The sequence below is a fragment of the Sceloporus occidentalis genome, unplaced genomic scaffold (genome assembly GCF_023333645.1).
Source record: "Sceloporus occidentalis isolate IW3139 unplaced genomic scaffold, rSceOcc1.0.p SCAF_1, whole genome shotgun sequence".
NCBI lineage: Eukaryota > Metazoa > Chordata > Lepidosauria > Squamata > Phrynosomatidae > Sceloporus > Sceloporus occidentalis.
Genome location: NW_028316981.1, coordinates 135,446,904 through 135,468,994, shown reverse-complemented (window position 1 = coordinate 135,468,994; position 22,091 = coordinate 135,446,904). Strand labels below are relative to the sequence as shown.

General features: G+C 40.9%; 1 protein-coding gene across 3 annotated transcripts in view; it reads left to right on the top strand.

The window, feature by feature from the left end:
• Positions 1-693: 693 nt before the first annotated feature.
• ANKRD40 (ankyrin repeat domain 40) overlaps positions 694-22,091 on the top strand; it is a 28,610-nt gene continuing 7,212 nt past the window's right edge. For 2 of the 3 annotated variants that reach the window (XR_016282236.1, XM_089537306.1), the window contains exons 1-4: positions 694-1,193; positions 9,936-10,084; positions 10,589-11,068; positions 15,018-15,199. Coding sequence is in view for 1 of the 3 variants with exons in the window: in XM_089537306.1 (XP_089393432.1) it covers positions 1,054-1,193; positions 9,936-10,084; positions 10,589-11,068; positions 15,018-15,199 (951 nt within the window). In the remaining 2 variants the exon portion in view is untranslated. Of the gene's footprint in view, positions 1,194-9,935; positions 10,085-10,588; positions 11,069-15,017; positions 15,200-20,837; positions 21,021-22,091 lie in introns of all 3 variants that reach the window. The other variant, XR_016282237.1, reaches the window with a different exon arrangement.

Below are 22,091 nucleotides of genomic sequence, written 5' to 3'. Positions count from 1 at the left end.
TATATTAATATATATATAATATATAATATTAACAACAACAACAAGACTAAATGTCTCACAAAACTACAGTAACCAGAGTTCCCTAGCCATGGCAGCTAAAGTGGTGTTAAACTGGATTATTTCTGCTTTGTTTGTTGATAGGTTCAGAACAGCAATAATATATATTAACAATAACAACAAGACTAAATGTCACACAAAACAAGTTCCCAGAATTCCCTAGTCCTGAGCCATGGCAGTTAAAATGGTGTTAAACTGGATTATTTCTGTTCTGTTCATAGGTTTGCAGCAGCAACAGGATAATATCTAAGTAATATGTAATATTAATATTAACAACAACAACAACACTAAATGCCTCAGAAAACTACAGTTCCCAGATTCTGTAGCATTAAGACCAGGGCAGTTAGCGCAGTCTCAAACTGGATTATTTCTGTTTTGTTTATTCATAGGTTCACAGCAGCAGCAACAACAAGAAGACTAAATGCCTCACAAAACTACAGCCCCCAGAATTCCTTAGCACTGAGCCCAGGGCAGTTAAAGCAGTGTCAAACTGGATTATTTCTGCAGTGTGTTTTGGACCTGTGTCTATTTTAAAGTGTCCCTAATAATTTTATAAAAGGGGAGCGAGGAGGCTTGCTCCCCGAGGGGCGTTTTTGCTTGACTGAATGTCGGTAGGAACGAAATATCTTGGTCGCGGGTGCCTCAGTTAATAGGATCCCCCTTGGAAGGAGGAGGAGGAGGAAGCTGGGCCGGTTTAGACCTACTACCATAACTATGCAATGATGGAGGTGGAGTGGAGGGGGCAACCTGGGAATGCCACAAGGGCTTGATTTATGAGCAATAGGTAGCAGGGGACGTAGCTACACCCCCGCTATTATTGACAGGAAGAAGAGGCCGGGCCTTTTGCTTTGTGGACTGACTGGACTTTGCCCGCCTCGGACTGGAGTTGTGTGGGATGAAGTTGCTCAGCCATCCTCCTCCTGCTGCTGCTGCTGCACAGTAGGCTACTGCTATGCACTAACCTAAAGTTTGCTCTCCCTAAAACTGTTGTCTAATATGACTTCTGCTTCTTCGCTTGAGGAGAAAGAGCTTGAAGAGAGGCTGAGGGAAGCGGCGGCTCTGGGGGACCTGGAGGAGGTGCAGCGCTTGGTCCAGGCTGGAGTGGATGTCAACTCTCAGAATGAGATCAATGGCTGGTGAGTCACTTGGGCTGCATCCACACGGGAGAAATAACCCGCTTTGGCACCGCTTTAACTCTTCTGGCCCAAGGCTATGGAATTCTGGGAGTTGGAGTTTGTTGTGCTCCGCTCTGGTCCCCACAACAAACTCCAACTCCCAGAATTCCATAGCCTTGGGCCAGACAACAAGTTAAAGCGGTGCCAAACCGGGTTATTTTCTACAATGTGGATGCAGCCCTAGAGCTGGAGTGAGGGAGCCTGGAGTTCCCCTTTTGGCTCTTGGTTTTTTTCAATTATCATTTTTAATTTCTGAAAAGGGGATTCATTAGTTATCAATGATCCCTTTTGGTATTCAACTATTATGCCATATTGAATTTAACTGTTGGAGTAGAGTTGGAGTGAGAGCTTAAAGTTCCTTTTGTTTTGATTTTTAAAATCATTTTTAATTTCTAAAAATAGGAATTGGTGATTCTTTTTGGTATCCATCTGTCATGCCATATTAAAGATACGTGACTTTAATTGTGGAGAGTGATTTATTTACCTTTTTTTTTGCTGGTTTAGAAAACTGGCAACTCATTGACGTATTCCTTTTTGATCTGAAACACATTGCAGAAACAATCCAGTTTGAGACCACTTTAACTGCCCTGGGTCAGTGCTAGGGAATCCTGGGAATTGTAGTTTATTGTGGTACCAGAGCTCTGATAGAGAAGGCTAAATGTCTTCTCACAAAACTACAGTTCCCAGGATTTCCTACCATTGAGCCAGGGCAGTTAAAGTGGTCTCAAACTGGATTGTTTCTGCAGTGTGTTTTTGACCCAAGATGGATAATACTATATTCTTTATGCTTGAACACTTATCCTCTGAATCCTCTGAATACCTGTCTGAGAGTAAACATGCTTATTATGCAAATACTAAATGTGTCTGAGGAAGTAGACTCAGGTCTGTGAAAGCCCATGTTACCAACTTATTTCAGTCAGGCTGCAACTGCACTGCAGAAATAATCCAGTTTGACACCACTTTAAGTGCCATGGCTCAGTGCTATGGAATTCTGGAAATCATAGTTTGGTGTGGTATCAGAATGCTCTGGCAGAGAAGGCTAAATGTCTCACATAACTACAGAAAGGAATATAGATTTGTGTGTGTGTAGATAGATAGATAGATAGATGTCTATGTATTTTTTTTCTTTTTGTCAAGCCGTTAGATTATAGAAAAGGAAATAATGAATGAAGTATGACTAGTAGAAGATATGAATGTGTTGTTATGTTTGAATTAATTGTATTGTAAACAGGCATCATGCATGGAGTGTATGGATTGATGTTTTGGGAAATATCTTTTTAAAAAATAAATAAATAACTACCGTTCCCAAAATTTCCCAGCACTGAGCCAGGACAGTTAAAGCGGTCTCAAAGTCAGTTATTTCTGCAGTGTGTTTTGGATCTGTGTCTCAAAAGTGCTTCAAGATCCCTTTGCACACACAGTTCATATGAGCAGACTCAAATCTAATTATTAGGTTACACTGTTAACATGGTTGCACAGTTGTGAGAAACTAGGGGAGGTTGAACAAATAGATTTTAACTAATCTTTTCTTGTTTTTTTAAAAAGTTATGTCATTCTTAAAATGCCTTACATTACACTGGAGAAGAGATTTATTTATAATTTAAGAATTGTCTACATTATGCTTAAGAAAAGATATGTAAATAAAAAAACATTTTAAAATAACCCTTAAGGGATTTGACTACTTGTATGGCTGCAAATAAAATGATGTTTATGAGATGAATCAGATATTTCAGTAATTGCATATTATCTAGTATTTTAATAAGTGCATCTTCACTGTTAATGTTTCCTTTGCCACGAGCTTTCAAAATGGAAAAGTGTCATGTGGAGTTGAAGGCTTTCATGGCCGGCATCAATAGTTTTTTGTGGGGTTTTTGGTCTATGTGGCCATGTTCTAGAAGAGTTTCTTCCTGCCGTTTTGCCAACATCTGTGGCTGGCATCTTCAGAGAATGCTTGCCTGGAAAGGAGTTGGGTCCAGGTGCTTCAGTTCATCTTCCAAGAAGTGGAGTTCACAGATCCGTTTTGCCCAGTCTACCTGTGTTTTTATTGTGCTTCTTTTTTTTGTCTTGGGTGATGGTTGGTGTTCTTGTGCAGGTATCTGTCCGTAAGTGTAGGTTTTCTGTATACTGTTGGCCCAAACGTTGGTTAGGTTTGTGGATGACTAGGACATCCAAGAATGGCAGTGTTCCTTCCTTTTCTTTTTCCATAGCGAATTGGATGTTAGGGTGTATGTTGTTCAGATGGTTCAGGAAACCTGCCTTCCCAGGATCACACAGTATATACATACCCAACTCCTTTCCAGGCAAGCATTCTCTGAAGATGCCAACCACAAATGCTGGTGAAACATCAGGAAGAAACTCTTCTAGAACATGGTCACATAGCCCAAAAGCTCCACTAAAAACATATCTTAGTTTGTTCTGTTTAGGTAATGAATATGTTGTTGTTGTTTTTTTGCAATGTAAGCTATACAGTATGTTGTAAGGTGTTTTTGGTGACATGCTGATTAGTGATAATGAAAAGGGAAGAAGCAAATCGAGCAAAGGAGCATTTACACAGAAATTATTTTGAGAGAGTTTTGTTCCGATGAGAAGGATATTGGAAAACCTTGTTCAGTTTAATAGTAGATGTAGTGAATGTTGACAGATGCATACTGGATTAAAAACCACATACACCCTATCTATATTTGAGTGAGTAATTACAAATTAACAATACTTCTTAAGAATATAAACTATCTATTAATTTCAGATTGTTCATAAGGTTACTACAAACTGACAGCAAACAATAACAGCAATTTGAGATCACTTAGAAAGTTGAATTATTGTTTTAAAAAAATCAGAAATCTCAAAAGTGGAATACTGTAATCATCTTTCTAGAAAATAATACAAAAAGATCTTCATGACTTTTTTATTTTTAATCTTAAAGACTACTCTAAAATCTTAGTAAATCAAAAGAAAATCAACTATATGTATGTGTTTTTGAAACTGAAAGATTCATATAGCTATGTATAACTTTTAAAAATAAGTGAATAGTTTAATACCTTTTTAGAAACAGTGCTCTTTTTGTAGCAGAGCTAACTTTAAACAGATGACTGAAACAGTATTATTATTATTATTATTATTATTATTATTATTATTATTATTAAGCTTTATTTATATAGCGCTGTAAATTCACACAGCACTGTACATACAATCTTTTAATTAGATGGTTCCCTGCCCTCAGGCTTACAGTCTAAAAAGACATGACACAAAAGGGGAAGGGAGTGGAGGATGGAGCCAGATGCCTTCTGGGAAGGGCTCAGTTGCTTTGGGGAGGCCTGATGGGATTGGCCCCCCCTCTCCCTCAGAAGCCAGGATGGAGCCAGATGCCTTTTGGGAAGGGCTTGGTTCCTTTGGGGAGGCCTGATGGGATTGGCCCCCCCTCTCCCTCAGAAGCCAGGATGGAGCCAGAAGCCTTCTAGGAAGGGCTCGATTCCTTTGGGGAGGCCTGATGGGATTGGCCCCCCCTCTCCCTCAGAAGCCAGGATGGAGCCAGAAGCCTTCTAGGAAGGGCTCGATTCCTTTGGGGAGGCCTGATGGGATTGGCCCCCCCTCTCCCTCAGAAGCCAGGATGGAGCCAGATGCCTTTTGGGAAGGGCTTGGTTCCTTTGGGGAGGCCTGATGGGATTGGCCCCCCCTCTCCCTCAGAAGCCAGGATGGAGCCAGAAGCCTTCTAGGAAGGGCTTGGTTCCTTTGGGGAGGCCTGATGGGATTGGCCCCCCCTCTCCCTCAGAAGCCAGGATGGAGCCAGAAGCCTTCTAGGAAGGGCTCGATTCCTTTGGGGAGGCCTGATGGGATTGGCCCCCCCTCTCCCTCAGAAGCCAGGATGGAGCCAGATGCCTTTTGGGAAGGGCTTGGTTCCTTTGGGGAGGCCTGATGGGATTGGCCCCCCCTCTCCCTCAGAAGCCAGGAGGGAGCCAGAAGCCTTCTAGGAAGGGCTCGATTCCTTTGGGGAGGCCTGATGGGATTGCTCCCCCTCTCCCTCAGAAGCCAGGATGGAGGCAGAAGCCTTCTGGGAAGGGCTCAGTTCCTTTGGGGAGGCCTGATGGGATTGGCCTCCCCTCTCCCTCAGAAGCCAGGATGGAGCCAGATGCCTTTTGGGAAGGGCTTGGTTCCTTTCGGGAGGCCTGATGGGATTGGCCCCCCCTCTCCCTCAGAAGCCAGGATGGAGCCAGAAGCCTTCTAGGAAGGGCTCGATTCCTTTGGGGAGGCCTGATGGGATTGCCCCCCTCTCCCTCAGGATGGAGGCAGAAGCCTTCTGGGAAGGGCTCAGTTCCTTTGGGGAGGCCTGATGGGATTGGCCCCCCCTCTCCCTCAGAAGCCAGGATGGAGCCAGATGCCTTTTGGGAAGGGCTTGGTTCCTTTGGGGAGGCCTGATGGGATTGGCCCCCCCTCTCCCTCAGAAGCCAGGATGGAGGCAGAAGCCTTCTGGGAAGGGCTCAGTTCCTTTGGGGAGGCCTGATGGGATTGGCCCCCCCTCTCCCTCAGAAGCCAGGATGGAGCCAGATGCCTTTTGGGAAGGGCTCGGTTCCTTTGGGGAGGCCTGATGGGATTGGCCCCCCCTCTCCCTCAGAAGCCAGGATGGAGCCAGAAGCCTTCTAGGAAGGGCTCGATTCCTTTGGGGAGGCCTGATGGGATTGCTCCCCCTCTCCCTCAGAAGCCAGGATGGAGGCAGAAGCCTTCTGGGAAGGGCTCAGTTCCTTTGGGGAGGCCTGATGGGATTGGCCCCCCCTCTCCCTCAGAAGCCAGGATGGAGCCAGAAGCCTTCTGGGAAGGGCTCAGTTCCTTTGGGGAGGCCTGATGGGATTGGCCCCCCCCCTCCCTCAGAAGCCAGGATGGAGCCAGAAGCCTTCTGGGAAGGGCTCAGTGGCCACAGGTTACTTCTGGTGTAAGGAAAAACCTTTATGGAAAAAACAAAACAAAAGTATATATACATTCCAAAATGCAAACCTTGATTTTAGATTTTTTTTGTGGAGGGACGAATATTTTTAAGCCATGGATGGTTGAATCTGTGAATGCAGAATCAGTGGATATGGGTAGCTGACATTCAAAGTCTTTACTATTTTCTGCTAGTAATATTGTGTCATTTGCATATCTTGAATTGTGACACCTTCCTCTGAATTTAATCCTGCCTCATGTATAATATGTTGAGCATACAAGTTAAACAGATAGAGTTATAAAATGGAGCATAGCCCGACTCTTTGCCAATTAGAAGCCATTCCATTTCTATGTATATTGTGTCCAGATGGTGTAGCCTCTTGTCCTGAGTACATATTACACATCAGAATAATTAAATGTTGTGGCACATCCATTTCTTTAAGAACCCTGCATATTTTTTATTATCAAAGTCAAGGCTTAGCTAGTGTTTATAAAGCACATACTGATTTTCTTCTAAAATTTCTTGGGCCTCTTTCCATTGTTATGTTTGCAGTATTATCTCTAGCGACTCATCCTTTCCTGAACAGATTGGACATCTGGCATTTCTTGTACTGTATATGCTAAAAGTCTTGGCCTCTAAGGGGATTATCAAATGGAGTAAAAGGACGAGAGAAAAACAGGATGCTCCCATCCTTATCGCACGATTGCACAGAGATTATTACATGATGTCCCATGATGTTACGCTCATCCTGTCCTTCTCCCATCAATGAAGTGGAATGGTCCTGTAACTTTTTATTCAGGACTGTTTCCCATAAATAAAAAATTATGGGACCTTTCCACTTTGTTGACCGGAGAAGGAAGGGATGAGTACAGTGCTGTGGGACATTGTGTGATAATCTTAATTCAATTGCACTGTGAGGATGGGAATATCCTGTTTCCTTCCTGTCCTTTTTCTCCGTTTGATAATCTCTTAATTTTCAGCATCGCTTGGCTTGCATGGGAAGTTAACGCAATGGCCCTGTGGTTACTGTAATCCCTAATGTCTTTTTTCTTGAGGCCTTGAATATATATTGAATATATATTGAGTGTTTGCAATCTGTGAGCCTTAGTTTTGTTTTCCATAGTTGTTGACAGATACAGATTTTAGGTAGAGTGGGTTTTGTTTCTGTAGCCTGAAGCAGTTCTGTTTATATTCTATCTGTTCCCGGTGATTTATTTCTTCCAAATACTCTTCCACTCCACTTTCTGAAACTGACACTAGTTTTCATATGGTTCTTCCTTGAATGAATCTGTCACCCTCTCATCTCTTTTATATAGTTCTTACATGTAGTTTTTGTATTATCTTTTTACTTCTACTTGATCAAATAATGTGTTCCCCTTTTGGTCACCATTCTTGGTTCAAGTTATCCTTTGATTTCTCAGATCTTGTGGAGGAGGTCTCTTGGCTTTTGTTTTTTGTTGTCATCTTTTGTTTCTCTACATTTATTATTATAGTTATTCTCTTTGTCTCTGCACACAAGTCAGTGTATAGTAGCATTAATGGATCTGATCTAATCTCTCTCACCTTTTGTTTCCCATCTGTCCTTAGCTGCTTGAAGGGTTTCCTATGTCATCCAATAAGGCTTCTCTTTTTTTTTGACTGCAGATAGTGGTCCAAAACACACTGCAGAAATAATCCAGTTTGAGATAGCTTTAACTGCCCTGGATCAGTGCTAGGGATTCCTGGGAATTGTAGTTTATTATGGCACCACTGTGACAGAGAAGGCTAAATGTCTCACAAAACTACAGTTTGCAGAATTCCCTTGCCAGGACAGTTAAAGTACTAGTGTCATAATTAAAAGGCATACCCACCTTCTAATCAGAACTGTCAATCATGCAAGAGCAGAGAGGGTAGGCTTCTCCAAGGGTGGATCATGCCACTGCAGCTTTCTGTGGGTGCTGTGGTTCACACATAATGCTTGACCTCAACACAGAGTCCTTCAAATGTTTTGGACTTCAGTTCCCAGAAATCCTAGTCAGAATGAGCAGTTAGGAGTTCCAAAAACTGGTTTAGAACATCTGGAGGGGTGGAGGTTGTGAACGCTGCACTAGATTGTGATTTAATGCTATACAATAATCAGCTTCAAGAAGCCTGAGCAAAATGTCACCAGCATTCCTCCTCCCCTCCTCCTCCATGTCTGGTAGGGCTTCTGTTGCATGTAGTTTCTGTTATTCTTGTTGTTGTTGTTTTTAGAAACCTCATCACTATATTTGAGTGAGAAACTTTAGGCAGTTTCTAAAGCACCAATGTCAAACTACAGTCAGTCATTCTTATACACGGATTTCTTTTATGCAGATTCAAGCATCCAAGGTTTGAAAATGTTCAAAAAAGTATAAATTTCAAATATCAAACCTTGATTTTCCATTTTTTATAAGGGACACCATTTTGCTATGTCATTATATTTAATGGGACTTGAGCATCCACAGATTTTAGGGTTCTTCAGACTTACCTGGATGGAGTTTTGCAGTCTGTTGCAGCAGTACAGGTTGCACAAAGCTGTCATCTTCGCTCCCACCCCCGTTTGTCTCCTTCCTCCCAGGTTCCTTTGTTGTTTTCTCTGGCCAAGGAAGAGGTAGCCAACCAGTGGGCAGTAGGGGAGTTCTTTTCTAGGCACTTGATGGATCACTCAGGTCCATCCAGGAGATAGAAGTTGTCATGCACTCTGCTCTGCAAAGTATTCTACCTTTAATTGCCATATGAATTGTGGATTATGTTTTTATTTGATGTTCTGTTATGTTCACCCTTTCGGTATTGTCACTACTTTGGGCTGTGTGTCATGAGGCAAGATCCTGTCTGGGTGGGAAACAGGATTTTAAACCCATCCTTCTCATGGGGAGTTCCCTTAAGGAACTCTGGTGATAGAGGCATATAGGTAATGCCTAACTCAGGGGTGGGACCTGCCTCATCCTCAGATGGCTGTGCACTTCAGTGGTGTCTTACCATCTCCCTTGATGGCTCCTGCTTCAGGTCATGAGGTTGGTGCTGTGAATGCATAGGGTCTGCTAGTGGCTTGGGGTGCAGATATTTGCCTCATGACAGGCCTACCTATACAGCTGTAGCTGTATTAAAGTTGTGGCCAGTTTTATCCCAAAGACTGAGTGAAATGTGATTGTTTGCAGTCTCAGCTTGGGCTTGCACTGGTTTCTCACCATTACGTTAATGAAATGTATTTTATAAAACAACTCCTAGTCTGGAAGTACAGTAACAGTAATCCAAGATTCTTTCAAAGTGAAATTAAACTCTGTAGAAGTAATCTGTCTAGCTCTGCAGAAGGAGGAGATGGAGGAAGCATGGGAACTGAAGGATTTTCTTGGGCTCATAGAAGGGTATTCATGTACTATTAAGCAACATTTTACATATATACCTTGTGAACATAGCCATAACATTTCTATCAGCAATTTGCCTTTGGTTTTTATTGCTTATGCTCTCACTATTAAATGCATTCTTTACTCTGGGATTGCTGTTAGAAAAAAACATGTATTAGCTGTTGGAATGTTTAAAATACAGGTTTTGATTCATGATGCTCAAAACTGCTTGTTAAAACTGGCACGATAGAAGTAATGAGCTTTGAATCCCTATGATTTACATGCTGTCTAAATGCAAGAAATTGTTTTGCCAGTAGATGTTGCTGTAAGAGTCTGTAATTGTGGAAGGAAAAGGTAGGCTATCGTTCTTCATAGAAAAAGTCATACAGAGAGGAAATGTTATGCTGTGCAGTGTGGTGTTTTAATTCTTCTGTTTGTCTTATGCAGGACTTGCTTGCATTGGGCCTGTAAACGGAACCATGCTCAGGTGGTATCATACCTGCTTGATGCTGGCGCTGATAAGAACATTCTCACAGTTAAAGAAGAAAGACCAACTCAGTTAACATCAAAGAGAGAGATTAGAAAGTTGCTGGGAGGTAAAATGCTTAATTAATATTCATAATATCAATAATATTTGAATGCCAGTGGGACTGTTAGAGTCCAATAGCAATTTAAGGAAGTTAATTTTCTTCCTGTAATTTGCTTCAATTTTTGTGTGTGCAAAAACTAGCAATTATGTGAACATATATTGCTTTGGAATGAGAGTAATCATCACATAGCATTGTTGGGCTTTGACTTATTAAAAGTGTGGTCCTGTATTAGCCTTATATTTTGAATTTTTTGACATATTCTTTAATATCTAATTTTTTAAATAATAGGAATGGCAAATAGTTGCATATTATTACAGCTTTAATAAGTGGAGAATTTTGTATATATGCATTAATTTTAACATTCAAAGTCAGGGGCTTCATCCTCTGCCCTTAAGTTGGTATGAAAATATGTATCATACCAAAGTTTGTATGGCCTCACCAAGCTTCTTGTGCTGCATCTCCAGTTGAAAATCACATTTAGCTAGTTTCTTTTTCTCCTTTCTCCTGCAGTGGAAGATGATGATGATGTTCTGGATGTGAAGAAAGATTCTACCTTGCCCATTATCCCCAATTACTTGGCTAACCCACCATTCCCTTATGTTTATAACTCCATGAGTAGCAGCACTACCAGCACCTCAGGTTCCTCTTTGAATGGAAGAATTTCCCCTCATATGGGACAGCACAATGAGGACTATCCTGTTTCTTTACCTCAGAATCAGGTGTCTGGCACTGCCATGGTACAACATGACAAGTCATCCCCTGTAGAGGCCAATGGGGATGCAATGAAGGCCATGGCTCTAGAATGCCCAGAACCTGTACTCCAGAATGGTCATGTTCGTCAAATGCCTCTTCCTACAGCTAGGACAATCTCTTCCCCCAGCCTGTCTAAACAGCCTGAAACTCAGCAACCTCGTGGCCCTTATGCAGGACCTGTTCCAGCATTTCAGCCCTTTTTCTTCACTGGAGCATTTCCATTTAGCAGTATGCAAGGTAAGCTCTATATATTGAATTTGTTTTAGATTGTAAGCCGCCTTGAGTCTTAATTTTGGGAAACAATGGGAGATAAAGGGAGTTGTTAATAACAATCATTATCATTGCCATCATGACCATATCTTATTAGTTATATTTAATGTTTATTTATTTATTTCATTTAAAAACTTTACAATAACATTTTTAAAACAATTCAATTAATTACATTTAAAACAATTAAAAACTACCATTTATGGTCATCCTTTGATATGACATAGCCCGAAAAACCCACAAAAAACTATTGATGCCGGCTATGAAAGCCTTTGACTTCGCTTTTGATGTTACTACGTTGCGTAGTGCGTGAGGCAACATGTCAACGTATGGCACCAGGATACGCCAGCTTGTGAGCTGAAGAAACACCTGTTGCTTTCTCATTGAGCAAAGAGACACTGTTATCTTCTCTCAGGTGAGGCTTTCATTCATAGAAGAAGTTCCACTATGTACAACACTATATACATCGACACCATCCACCAATCACATCAGTAACAACCCACTCTGAGGCACTATGTCACTCTCACTCAGTGACAGTTGCATCAACATTCCAATGATGCACGGCTTGAATGCTGACACATATAACTGCCACTAGAGCTGTAAATAACTTACACAACAGCTCCACCTAGTGGCCACATCCATGTCATTTCCTCAGACCTGTTTACCATGATCCTGACAGTTATGATCATTATTACTACGCTTGTCCCTCCCTGTTTGCGGACTTGGGATCTACAGTTTTTGTCATTCATGGACGGTAAACAGGGAGCACCCCCCATTATAACCAGTGGGGCTTGAATATCTGTGATATTTCTGATTCACAGGGGGGGTCTGGAACAGATCCCCACAAATCGGGAGTTTCAATGGAAGTATTCTTGGCTGAAGTAGTAACAGCAGTTGTTTTATTAGATGTATTTATAATGGCTTTCATCCTAATTCACAATTGAAATGAAACTTACTTTATGGAACTGGAATTTCCCTTCTACTGTGATCTGTCCCTAAATATTGGAGGACTCTCTGGGAGACACAGCACTGCAAATGAAGGGCAGTATCGCTGAAAACCAGTAACACATTTCCATGCAGCAGCACCTTTGGAACTGATCCTATGAAATGATATCTCCTGTTTTGTAATGTCAGATCAGATTACAGTTCTTTAAAACAAAAACATAATTCAAAATATACAGTGTAAGAACAAAATCGAGTAAAAACCAAATCAGAAATAACAAAAAATCGGAAGAAATACAAGAAATTCCCCATTGTCCTAGCTAAAAATACTAGTTGAAATAAAACTGTGCAAGCCACATATAAAGCCCTGCATATATGGAATGGAGAGTGATTTTGTCTACTTAAAAAGAATAATAAATCACTGCTTATATGACTAATATGACATTTGAATTAACTCCTCCAAATTCAGGGTACCCATTGTCCTCTGCAAAAGCAGAAAACATAATTTATTAAAATAATTCTTCCCAACCTCTAAATCAAACACAGCCTAATGTGACAATGACTCATTGATGTTGCTGTGGATGCTTCTTTCCCTCAGAGTAATGAACCTAATGAAGACCCCTGTGTTTCCTAAATTGGACTTATGTCTAGATACACTCATAAAATAAATGTACTTCTCTCTCTTAAGGACAGAGATAGTTTGTAGTCCAGAGGGATGCATTCATGTTCTCCCTTCTGCTAGACAGCCTTACAAAGATGAAATATTAGCTAGGATTATCCATGGTTTGCTGTTATGTTTGGTATTACAGTTGTCATTTTCTGTATCTGTTTTTACTCTGATCCCAGTTCTTCAGCTACATGACTGTGCATTTACTGGCTTCAATATTGTCATAGAATCATAGAATAATAGAGTTGGAAGAGACCGCAAGGGCCATCCAGTCCAACCCCCTGCCATGCAGGAATCCAAATCAAATCATCTTCGACAGATGGCCATCTAGCCTCTGTTTAAAGACCTCCAAGGAAGGAGACTCCACTACACTCCGAGGGAATTTGTTCCACTGTCGGACAGCCCTTACTGTCAGGAAGTTCTTCCTAATGTTGAGGTGGAATCTCTTTTCTTGTAGCTTGCATCCATTGCTCCGGGTCCTAGTCTCTGGAGCAAGTGAAAACAAGTCAGCTCCCTCCTCAGTATGGCATCCCTTCAAGTATTTAAACAGGGCTATCATATCACCTCTTAACCTTCTCTTCTCCAGGCTAAACATCCCCAGCTCCTTAAGTCGTTCCTCATAGGATGTGGTTTCTAGACCTTTCACCATTTTACTTGCCCTCCTTTGGACATGTTCCAGTTTTTCAACATCCTTTTTAAATTGTGGCGCCCAGAACTGGACACAATATTCCAGGTGGGGCCTGACCAAAGCAGAATAGAGTGGCACTATTACTTCCCTTGATCTAGATACGATACTCTTACTGATGCAGCCTAAAATTGCATTGTCCTTTTTAGCTGCCGCATCACACTGTTCACTCATGTTCAGCTTGTGGTCTACTTGGACTCCCAGATCCCTTTCACACGTAGTCTCATTCAGCCATGTGTCTCCCATCCTATATCTGTGCATTTTATTTTTTTGCCCTAAGTGCAGTACCTTGCATTTCTCCCCGTTGAAGTTCATTTTGTTAGCTGTGGCCCAACTTTCTAGTTTATTCAGGTCATCTTGAATGTTCATCCTGTCCTCTGGAGTGTTAGCTACTCCTCCTAATTTGGTGTCATCTGCAAATTTGATAAGAATGCTTCCAATTCTGTCATCCAAGTCGTTGATAAAGATGTTAAATAGCACTGGGCCCAGGACAGAACCCTGTGGGACCCCACTGGTCACTTCTCTCCAGGATGAAAAGGAGCCATTGTTGAGCACCCTTTGCGTTCGGTCAGTCAACCAATTACAAATCCATGTAACAGTTGTCTTGTCTATCCCACATTTTATAAGCTTGTTAACAAGAATGGCATGGGAAACTTTGTCAAAAGCCTTACTGAAATCAAGATATACGATATCCACAGCATTCCCTCCATCTACCAAGCTAGTAATTTTATCAAAGAAAGAGATTAGATTTGTCTGGCATGACTTCTTTCTCTGAAACCCATGTTGACTTTTTGTGATTAAGGCATTGCCTTCTAGATGTTTACAGACTCTCTTTTTAATGATCTGCCCTAGAATCTTTCCTGGTATCGATGTCAGACTAACTGGACGATAATTGTTTGGATCCTCTTTTTTCCCCTTTTTGAAGATGTCCTCTATGAGGGTATCAGAACAAATGAATTGTAATCCACGAAAACTCATGCTAAGATAAATCAAGTCTTAAAGATGACACAAACTTTTTTCCCCATCTTTCCTTCCCTAAATTTGATACTGAAACAAACAGGGCTTTCTCTTTGAAAATGGCATGCTTTGTTGCGTAAATACAGTCATCCCTCCATTTTTTGTAGTGGATCCGTTCCAACCCCCCCCCCCCCCCATGAAAATGAAATTTCACACGTATTCATGCCTGATTGGCTTGAATGGTCGCACGTTCCTGCGCATGCGCCATTTTAACCCTCCCCACTTGCCGGTCCACGAAGGACTGAGACCGCAGATTCAAAGTCTGCGAAAATGGAGGGAGGACTGTACTGCAAACCACATGATAAACCAGCACAAACTGAACTGTACAGTTAAACAACTGAAGAACATACTGGCCATGTTTTCTGACAGTAGATAAGTGTATTATGATTGTATCTTCCAGTAGAATTTCAATTGCCTGCATGTTTTTCCATATCATGAGCTTTATCTGATGATAGAATTGATTTGGAGACCTTCTTGCTACTCACTTGCTGTCACCAAACTGGATTTAGAAAGAGGAAATAATAAGAGTCCACAGAACAAACCTAAGACTACTTAGTGCCCATATTACTAATGCTCTTTATATTTTGGATGTCTTTGTTTTTAATTAGAACTGGTGCTCAAAGTCAGAGTTCAAAATCGTACTCTCAAAGAGAATGACTTCATTGAAATTGAACTGGACCGACAAGAACTGACTTACAAAGAACTTCTCAGAGTGAGCTGCTGTGAACTAGGGGTTAACCCAGAACATGTGGAGAAAATAAGGAAGCTTCCAAACACCATATTAAGGAAGGTAAAGATCTTCAGCTAAAATGCGTAGGGTAGCTATGGGAGCGGGGGCAGGGGGGGTGAGATGAAAGCATTCTGCCCCCCAATGAAATTTTCCTTCAAATCCCAAATCTATAACATTTCAGAGGGTAATATGTTGATAATTGTGAATACCTGGAATGTTTATATTTACTGTGTTCATATGTCCTTGATAGCTGCCCTATTTCCTTGGGTGCCTAAACTGTATTTCAAAATGCTAAGCTGAAGTTTTAGGTTTGTTCAATGCTAGAAATTGTAGAACTGAAGAAAAAAATTCATGGGGGGAAGAATTCTTAATGGGGGACAGTGCCCTCATTCCCACCCATTGCTACCTGAATGAAACTAATTCTGCTCTTAGTTTCTCAGTTTATTGAGTTATACCAGGTCTATAGTATACATGAGACCCATGAAATTTTAAAAAAATAGTTGAAGAGAAAAATGTATGACCAACAACTGAGCATTATCGCCTGCTGTTCTTCTGAACTTTCAAAACGTTTTGAAACAGGCAGCAAAAACTACCAGTTTGGGGCTTGGTTATTCAAAATGCAATTGACAGTACATGTAGTTTACGTACTACAGGTTTATGTTAACCATTCAAGAGTTGGTGTGTTCTGTTGTTTTTGTTGTGTTATTTTATCTTTAACCTGATACCATTTATATGGAAATCATCCTCTCAAATAATCCTCTCAATGGGCCTTACCTTTGAGAAGATATATGTAGCATTGCACTGCACATAGTAAAATCTGATATTACTAAACCAGAAATATTGTATATGTAGCATAATATTTATAATTTACAATATATCAAGTACGATCAGTGTTGCACTCTTTTAGAAAACAAATGGATGTCTCGGGTATTCCATAGTTAATGAATGACACTAAGGTATTTCTTGTAGAAAACCAAACAGTTAAGAGTAGAAAGGTACTGTAATGCATTTTTTCAGGTCTTATGATTTGCAGTTCCTATTTGATTTTGATGTTTTAATACTTACAATACTGCAAATTCCCACTTTTATGATCAGTAAGACCTTTAATATGCTCAGTTTTTAGAATGAGTGCCAATGGTTTTCTGGGTTTTCTCATAAAAATGGCGAAAAGCCAAACATAAGATAACTAATGATCTCTCTAATTTTACTGCACTGGATTTTCTGTTATTCCTCAAATCTTCTGTTTTATTGCTAGCCAATACACATGGCTTTTCATATTCCAGATTTTTTAAAAAATCAATTCACATGTTAGGATTTGCATGTGCAAATGCAAGGTATGATAAGGGATAAACAGAGCATGCACATTTGGTATACCATATGCCAGTGTTACCCATGCTGCTCCATATAAATTTTGGTATAAATGATAGCCCTTAATGACCCCAGATGAACTCTAATAGCCTGTCCACCATTGCCAGCAAGGCATGAGGACATGTACACACACCCCTGAGGGGCACCCACATCATCATATCTAGGGAGTCGCATAAGAGGATTATCATAGAACCAGGAAGAGCAAATGTTTGCCTTTCTTGAGGCTCTTGCCCCCTCCCAGGGTCTGTTGTCCGAGCAGCTTAAGACCACTAAGACAATCAGACAGGGACATCCAGGTGAAAAGAAAGTAATTAAACACCTTCTCACCATCAAGCACCTTTGCCAGAAGCAAGATTTTGCCTATAAATATCATCAGATTTGCTTGTTCACTGGGCCAGTCTGGATTTCAGGGGGAAGCTATGTCCCTTTGAATCCTGGCTCCTGGCCAGTCATTCCATGGCTGAGCCTCATGCCATCAGCATCATATTCCATTTGGATTCCTGGAGGGAGTCTACATTCTGGTACGTATCACCCCAGTGATGCCTAAAATCCTATTCCATGCTAACCTTTGCTTTTCCTGAGCCTTGTATGTGTGTGTGTATGCTAGTGAATCGTATGTGTTTTTCCCCTTATAAATAAATTGGTTATTAATTCTAGAAGTCTGTCTCAGCTCCATTTATTGGGATCCCCTGGTCTACTCCGTATACACAACGGGAGACGATTCTGTAAGGGCCGTCGTAGCAGGCCCTCCTCTTGCAATATTTGAGCTAATAACAATAATAATAAAATTCCCCTAAACGGACCCTTGCCTACACCAGTTTACAGTGGATGCTGCATGTTTTGGGTAAAAATGTAATAACTGAGATCTAGTATCAGGAGACATACACGTATCATGTAAATATGTTTTCTGGTGTATTCTTCCTGCAAACACACCTTGTAGGCAATACTGTCCTCCAGTGTAGTGATTTCTGTGTAGTCAGAAAGTATTGGGGGGAGGGAAATCAGTATGGAGACATTCAGTTATTTTCTGTAGCTGGATGAGCTGTGACAGGCATTGACAAGGACCTCCGGGAGTCTTGGGGAAATCCCTGCAAATGACTTCCTTGCAGCACACCCAACTACAGGAAAATAGTTGAAACTTCTGCTGATCTCCACATTCTCTGACAAAATGGAAATTACTATGTTGGGCTGCTTACAAGGTGGGTGTTTTTGGTGGAGGGTTGGTTATTTATTGACTCGAACAGAATTCTGCCATCTGTAGCAAACAAAAAGTTGAGTGGTGATGGCTTGACTTAACCGTTGTAATTCACCAGCAAGATGCCAGCCAGTGATTCACCAGATCCTGTAGTTTGGTACAGGAGGTTGCTGTTCTTGAGGAACTGACTCATAAGTGGGTGTATGTGGGTAGAGACGGAGGATTTGGTCATCTAAACGTGCATACCTACTCTGTTTATCCCTTATCATACCCTGCATTGTGCAGATGAACATAAAACATCTCCCATCCACTTTTGATGTGATATGTGTGCATTTCTCATTTTAAATAGGGCTACTTGCATGATTTCCTTTCCATGCTTGTAATATTAGTTCTGTGCAACTAGATCAAGGCCAATGACTTCAATAGCATATATGAGAAGATGCATCCAGAGCCTGATGGCATAATGGTTATATACCTATACTGCAGCCACAAGTGCAGGTTAAATGCCTGTACTGCAACCACAAGGTTGTGAGTTCGATCCCAGGGGCTCCAAGGTCCACTCAGCCTTGCAACCTTCTGTTGGTCGCAAAAATGAGTACCCAGCTTGTTGGGGGCAATTAGCTTACACATTGTAAACTGCTGAGAGAGTGCTTTGTTCACTGATAAACAGTATAAAAATGTGCTTGCTATTGCTTGTAACTGTTACTGCATCTCTGCCCAACAGATTGTTCTTTTACCCCTTTACCTGTCTCACTAACTACTTCCCTGCTCCTGTCTATCATTACCCACAAGATTAGGTTGGAGCAACCTATAATTTCTAAACTTTATGGATATTATGAGATAATTGGCAGGACAAGAATTTTGACACTCCAGACTTATAAATTATAAAATAAAGCCATGTTAAGGAGCAGTTCAGTCCTCCTAGTCTGCACAGAACAGTTCAAGGTGCAAGCACTTAAATTTTCAGATTTAAATATTCAAGGATTTAGGGAGTTTAGATTGTCTTTTCTGAATTCTATCAACATTTTTGAGGTGATTTACCCAATTGCTGGCTGTGTACCTCAGCTCCATGCTCCTGACTAGCTAGTTGTCAGTAGCTATAGCCATGTGAAAGGCTAATCTTCCTCCCCATTGCTATTTCCAAGTGGTCATCCGATGCCTTGACATCTTCCCCTTGAGGTTTTAAAACCCTGTCCATTCGCTCTCATTCTAAATTTATGTCTGGGGGTCCCAAATCATCAAAATTTGTCTTTACTTAAGTGTATTAATTCTATCCTCTATTGTATTGGCTGTTCAACCAATTCTGTCTGTCCATAAAATCTAAACATACTCATAATTCATTTTATAATTCATAGAATCATAGAATCATAGAGTTGGAAGAGACCACTAGGGCCATCCAGTCCAACCCCCTGCCATGCAGGAAATCCAAATCAAAGCATCCCCGACAGATGGCCATCCAGCCTCTGTTTAAAGACCTCCAAGGAAGGAGACTCTATCACCTTCCGAGGAAGTGCATTCCACTGTCGAACAGCCCTTACTGTCAGGAAGTTCCTCCTAATGTTCAGGTGGAATCTCTTTTCCTGTAGCTTGCATCCATTGTTCCGGGTCCTGTTCTCTGGAGCAGCAGAAAACAAGCCTGCTCCCTCCTCAATATGACATCCTTTCAAATATTTAAACAGGGCTATCATATCACCTCTTAACCTTCTTTTCTCCAGGCTAAACATCCCCAGCTCCCTAAGTCGTTCCTCATAGGGCATGGTTTCTAGACCCTTCACCATTTTTGTCGCCCTCCTTTGGACGCGCTCCGGTTTCTCAATGTCCTTTCTGAATTGTGGTGCCCAGAACTGGACACAATATTCTAGGTGGGGCCTGACCAAAGCAGAATACAGTGGCACTATTACTTCTCTTGATCTAGACACTATACTTCTATTGATGCAGCCTAAAATAGCATTGGCCTTTTTAGCTACCGCATCACACTGTTCACTCATGTTCAACTTGTGGTCTACTTGGACTCCTAGATCCCTTTCACACGTAGTTTCATTCAGCCAGGTGTCACCCATCCTATATCTGTGCATTTTATTTTTCCGCCCTAAGTGCAATACCTCACATTTCTCTGTCTTGAATTTCATTTTGTTAGCTTTGGCCCAGCTTTCTAGTCTATTCAGGTCATTTTGAATCTTGATCCTGCCCTCTGGGGTATTAGCTATTCCCCCTAATTTGGTGTCATCTGCAAATTTGATAAGTATGCTCCCAATTCTGTCATCCAGGTCATTGATAAAGATGTTGAATAGCACTGGGCCCAGGACAGAACCCTGTGGGACCCCACTGGTCACTTCTCTCCAGGATGAAAAGGAGCCATTGTTGAGCACCCTTTGGGTTCGGCCGGTCAACCAATTACAGATCCATTTAACAGTTCCTTTGTCTAGCCCACATTTTACAAGCTTGTTTGCAAGAATGTCATGGGAAACCTTGTCAAAGGCCTTACTGAAATCAAGATATACTATATCCACAGCATTCCCTTCATCTACCAAGCTGGTAATTGATGTTTGTAAAAATGCTGAATAGTCCTGGTCCAGGACAGACCTCTGTGGAAACATCATTTAGCTTCCCAATTTAGAGTCATAGAATCATAGAGTTGGAAGAGACCGCATGGGCCATCCAGTCCAACCCCCTGCCATGCAGGAAATCCAGATCAAAGCATCCCCATAAAATTTAAATTATAGCAAACCTCTAATTGTTACTCTGGTTGAAATCCACAGTATGCTGGAACGCTGTGAATATGGCTTTGGCAGCCTGTTCCAGCTCTATTATTATTATTATTATTATTATTATTATTAAGCTTTTTTTATATAGCGCTATAAATTTACACAGCGCTGTACATACAATCTTTCTAATTAGATGGTTCCCTGCCCTCAGGCTTACAATCTAAAAAAAAGACATGACACAAAAGGAGAAGGGAATGGTGGTGGGGAGGGGATCAGGTCCAGCAGTTCTTCTCTCCCTCTGAGGTCTGGAACTTTATCAAAAGACAAGATGGGATTGAGTTACTTTATCTCTTTAATTCCCTTTACTGAAGTTAGTTATCCTGTCAAAGCAGTGAAAACCTAGGCTGATTTTAATTTTTGTTGTTTACAGTTTTTATAAAATAGTTAATCTTGAAAGAACCTGGCCGTGCAAATCTTCAGACTGTGTCCAGAAGTGCAGAAGTGGTGGTACCATAGCCCTTCAATCTGAGTTTGTAGGTGTGGCAGTTATCACACCATCAGCTCCTTGAAATCAGTGGAACGCTGCAGTAGCATTTTGCACATAGTAGTGTTTGTGAGTATTTAATGTCTGGGTAAATTCACATTTTTTAAACTTTTTTTTAGATATGGCATCAAAAAAAAATCCCTTAAAAATATCTCCAAAAATTGCAACTTACTAAAAAAAAGAGCAAACATTTGTTGTGCAAATCGTTTAGGAGCAAAACATTCCTACACCATTCATTAATTACTGTTATCCTGTCACCAAATCTCTAAGAAGCTACTTTCCTTCAACTGGTAGAGTTAATTCAATTTAGTACTAAATGATCAGGCTCTTGTTCCACAGTCCCATGCAACACTGTACCTTCTTTTCTTTTAACAACTTCACAAGTTCTGTCTCATTTTAACAGCCAACTATTGTGGGATTATTTGTAATGTAAACATATAAATAAAATAAACTAGATTTTATTCACCAGTGTCCATATGCTAATAGAGCCAACATTGCTGATGAAATTGATTCTTTCTACATCAGCAACATTCTTTTTCAAAGGATTTTGGAACTCTCTGGAGCAGACTACAATTGTACAAGGGGAAGAAAGGGAAATGAAGATATTGAAAATAGCATAATGTGTCCTTAATTGCTCTAGTCAGTTTAACTGAACTGTAGCAGTGATTGATTGCTCCTTGTGAATACTCTTGCTCTCATCCATTTGCACATCTATAGGGAGAGGAATGCCCCTAAAACTAAATCTAGCCCTCCTGTTCCTCCTCCTGACATCTGATGGGCATTGTTGCTGTTTTCTTGACTGTTTAATGTACATGAATTTCCAGCAATTGCATTTACAGTGTCCATTTGTCCACTAGATACTCCTTAGCAGGATTCAAAACATATTATTAGTTTTAATACTTTTGTAGCATGCAACACATATCTATTTAAGCTTGTACATAATTTGTTATTTTCTTTATGAAGCAAAATGCATTCCTCGTTACTAGTGTGAACATCTTGTTCACATTGGAAATCAAGCCATGGCAAGGAGGTAGATGAAACTATATGCTTACTCTCCTTTATACTTGCCAATAATGGTAGGAGGCACACTGTCTCCTATTAATGGAAGTTCAGATTAGATCATGGATGGCAAGTAAGACA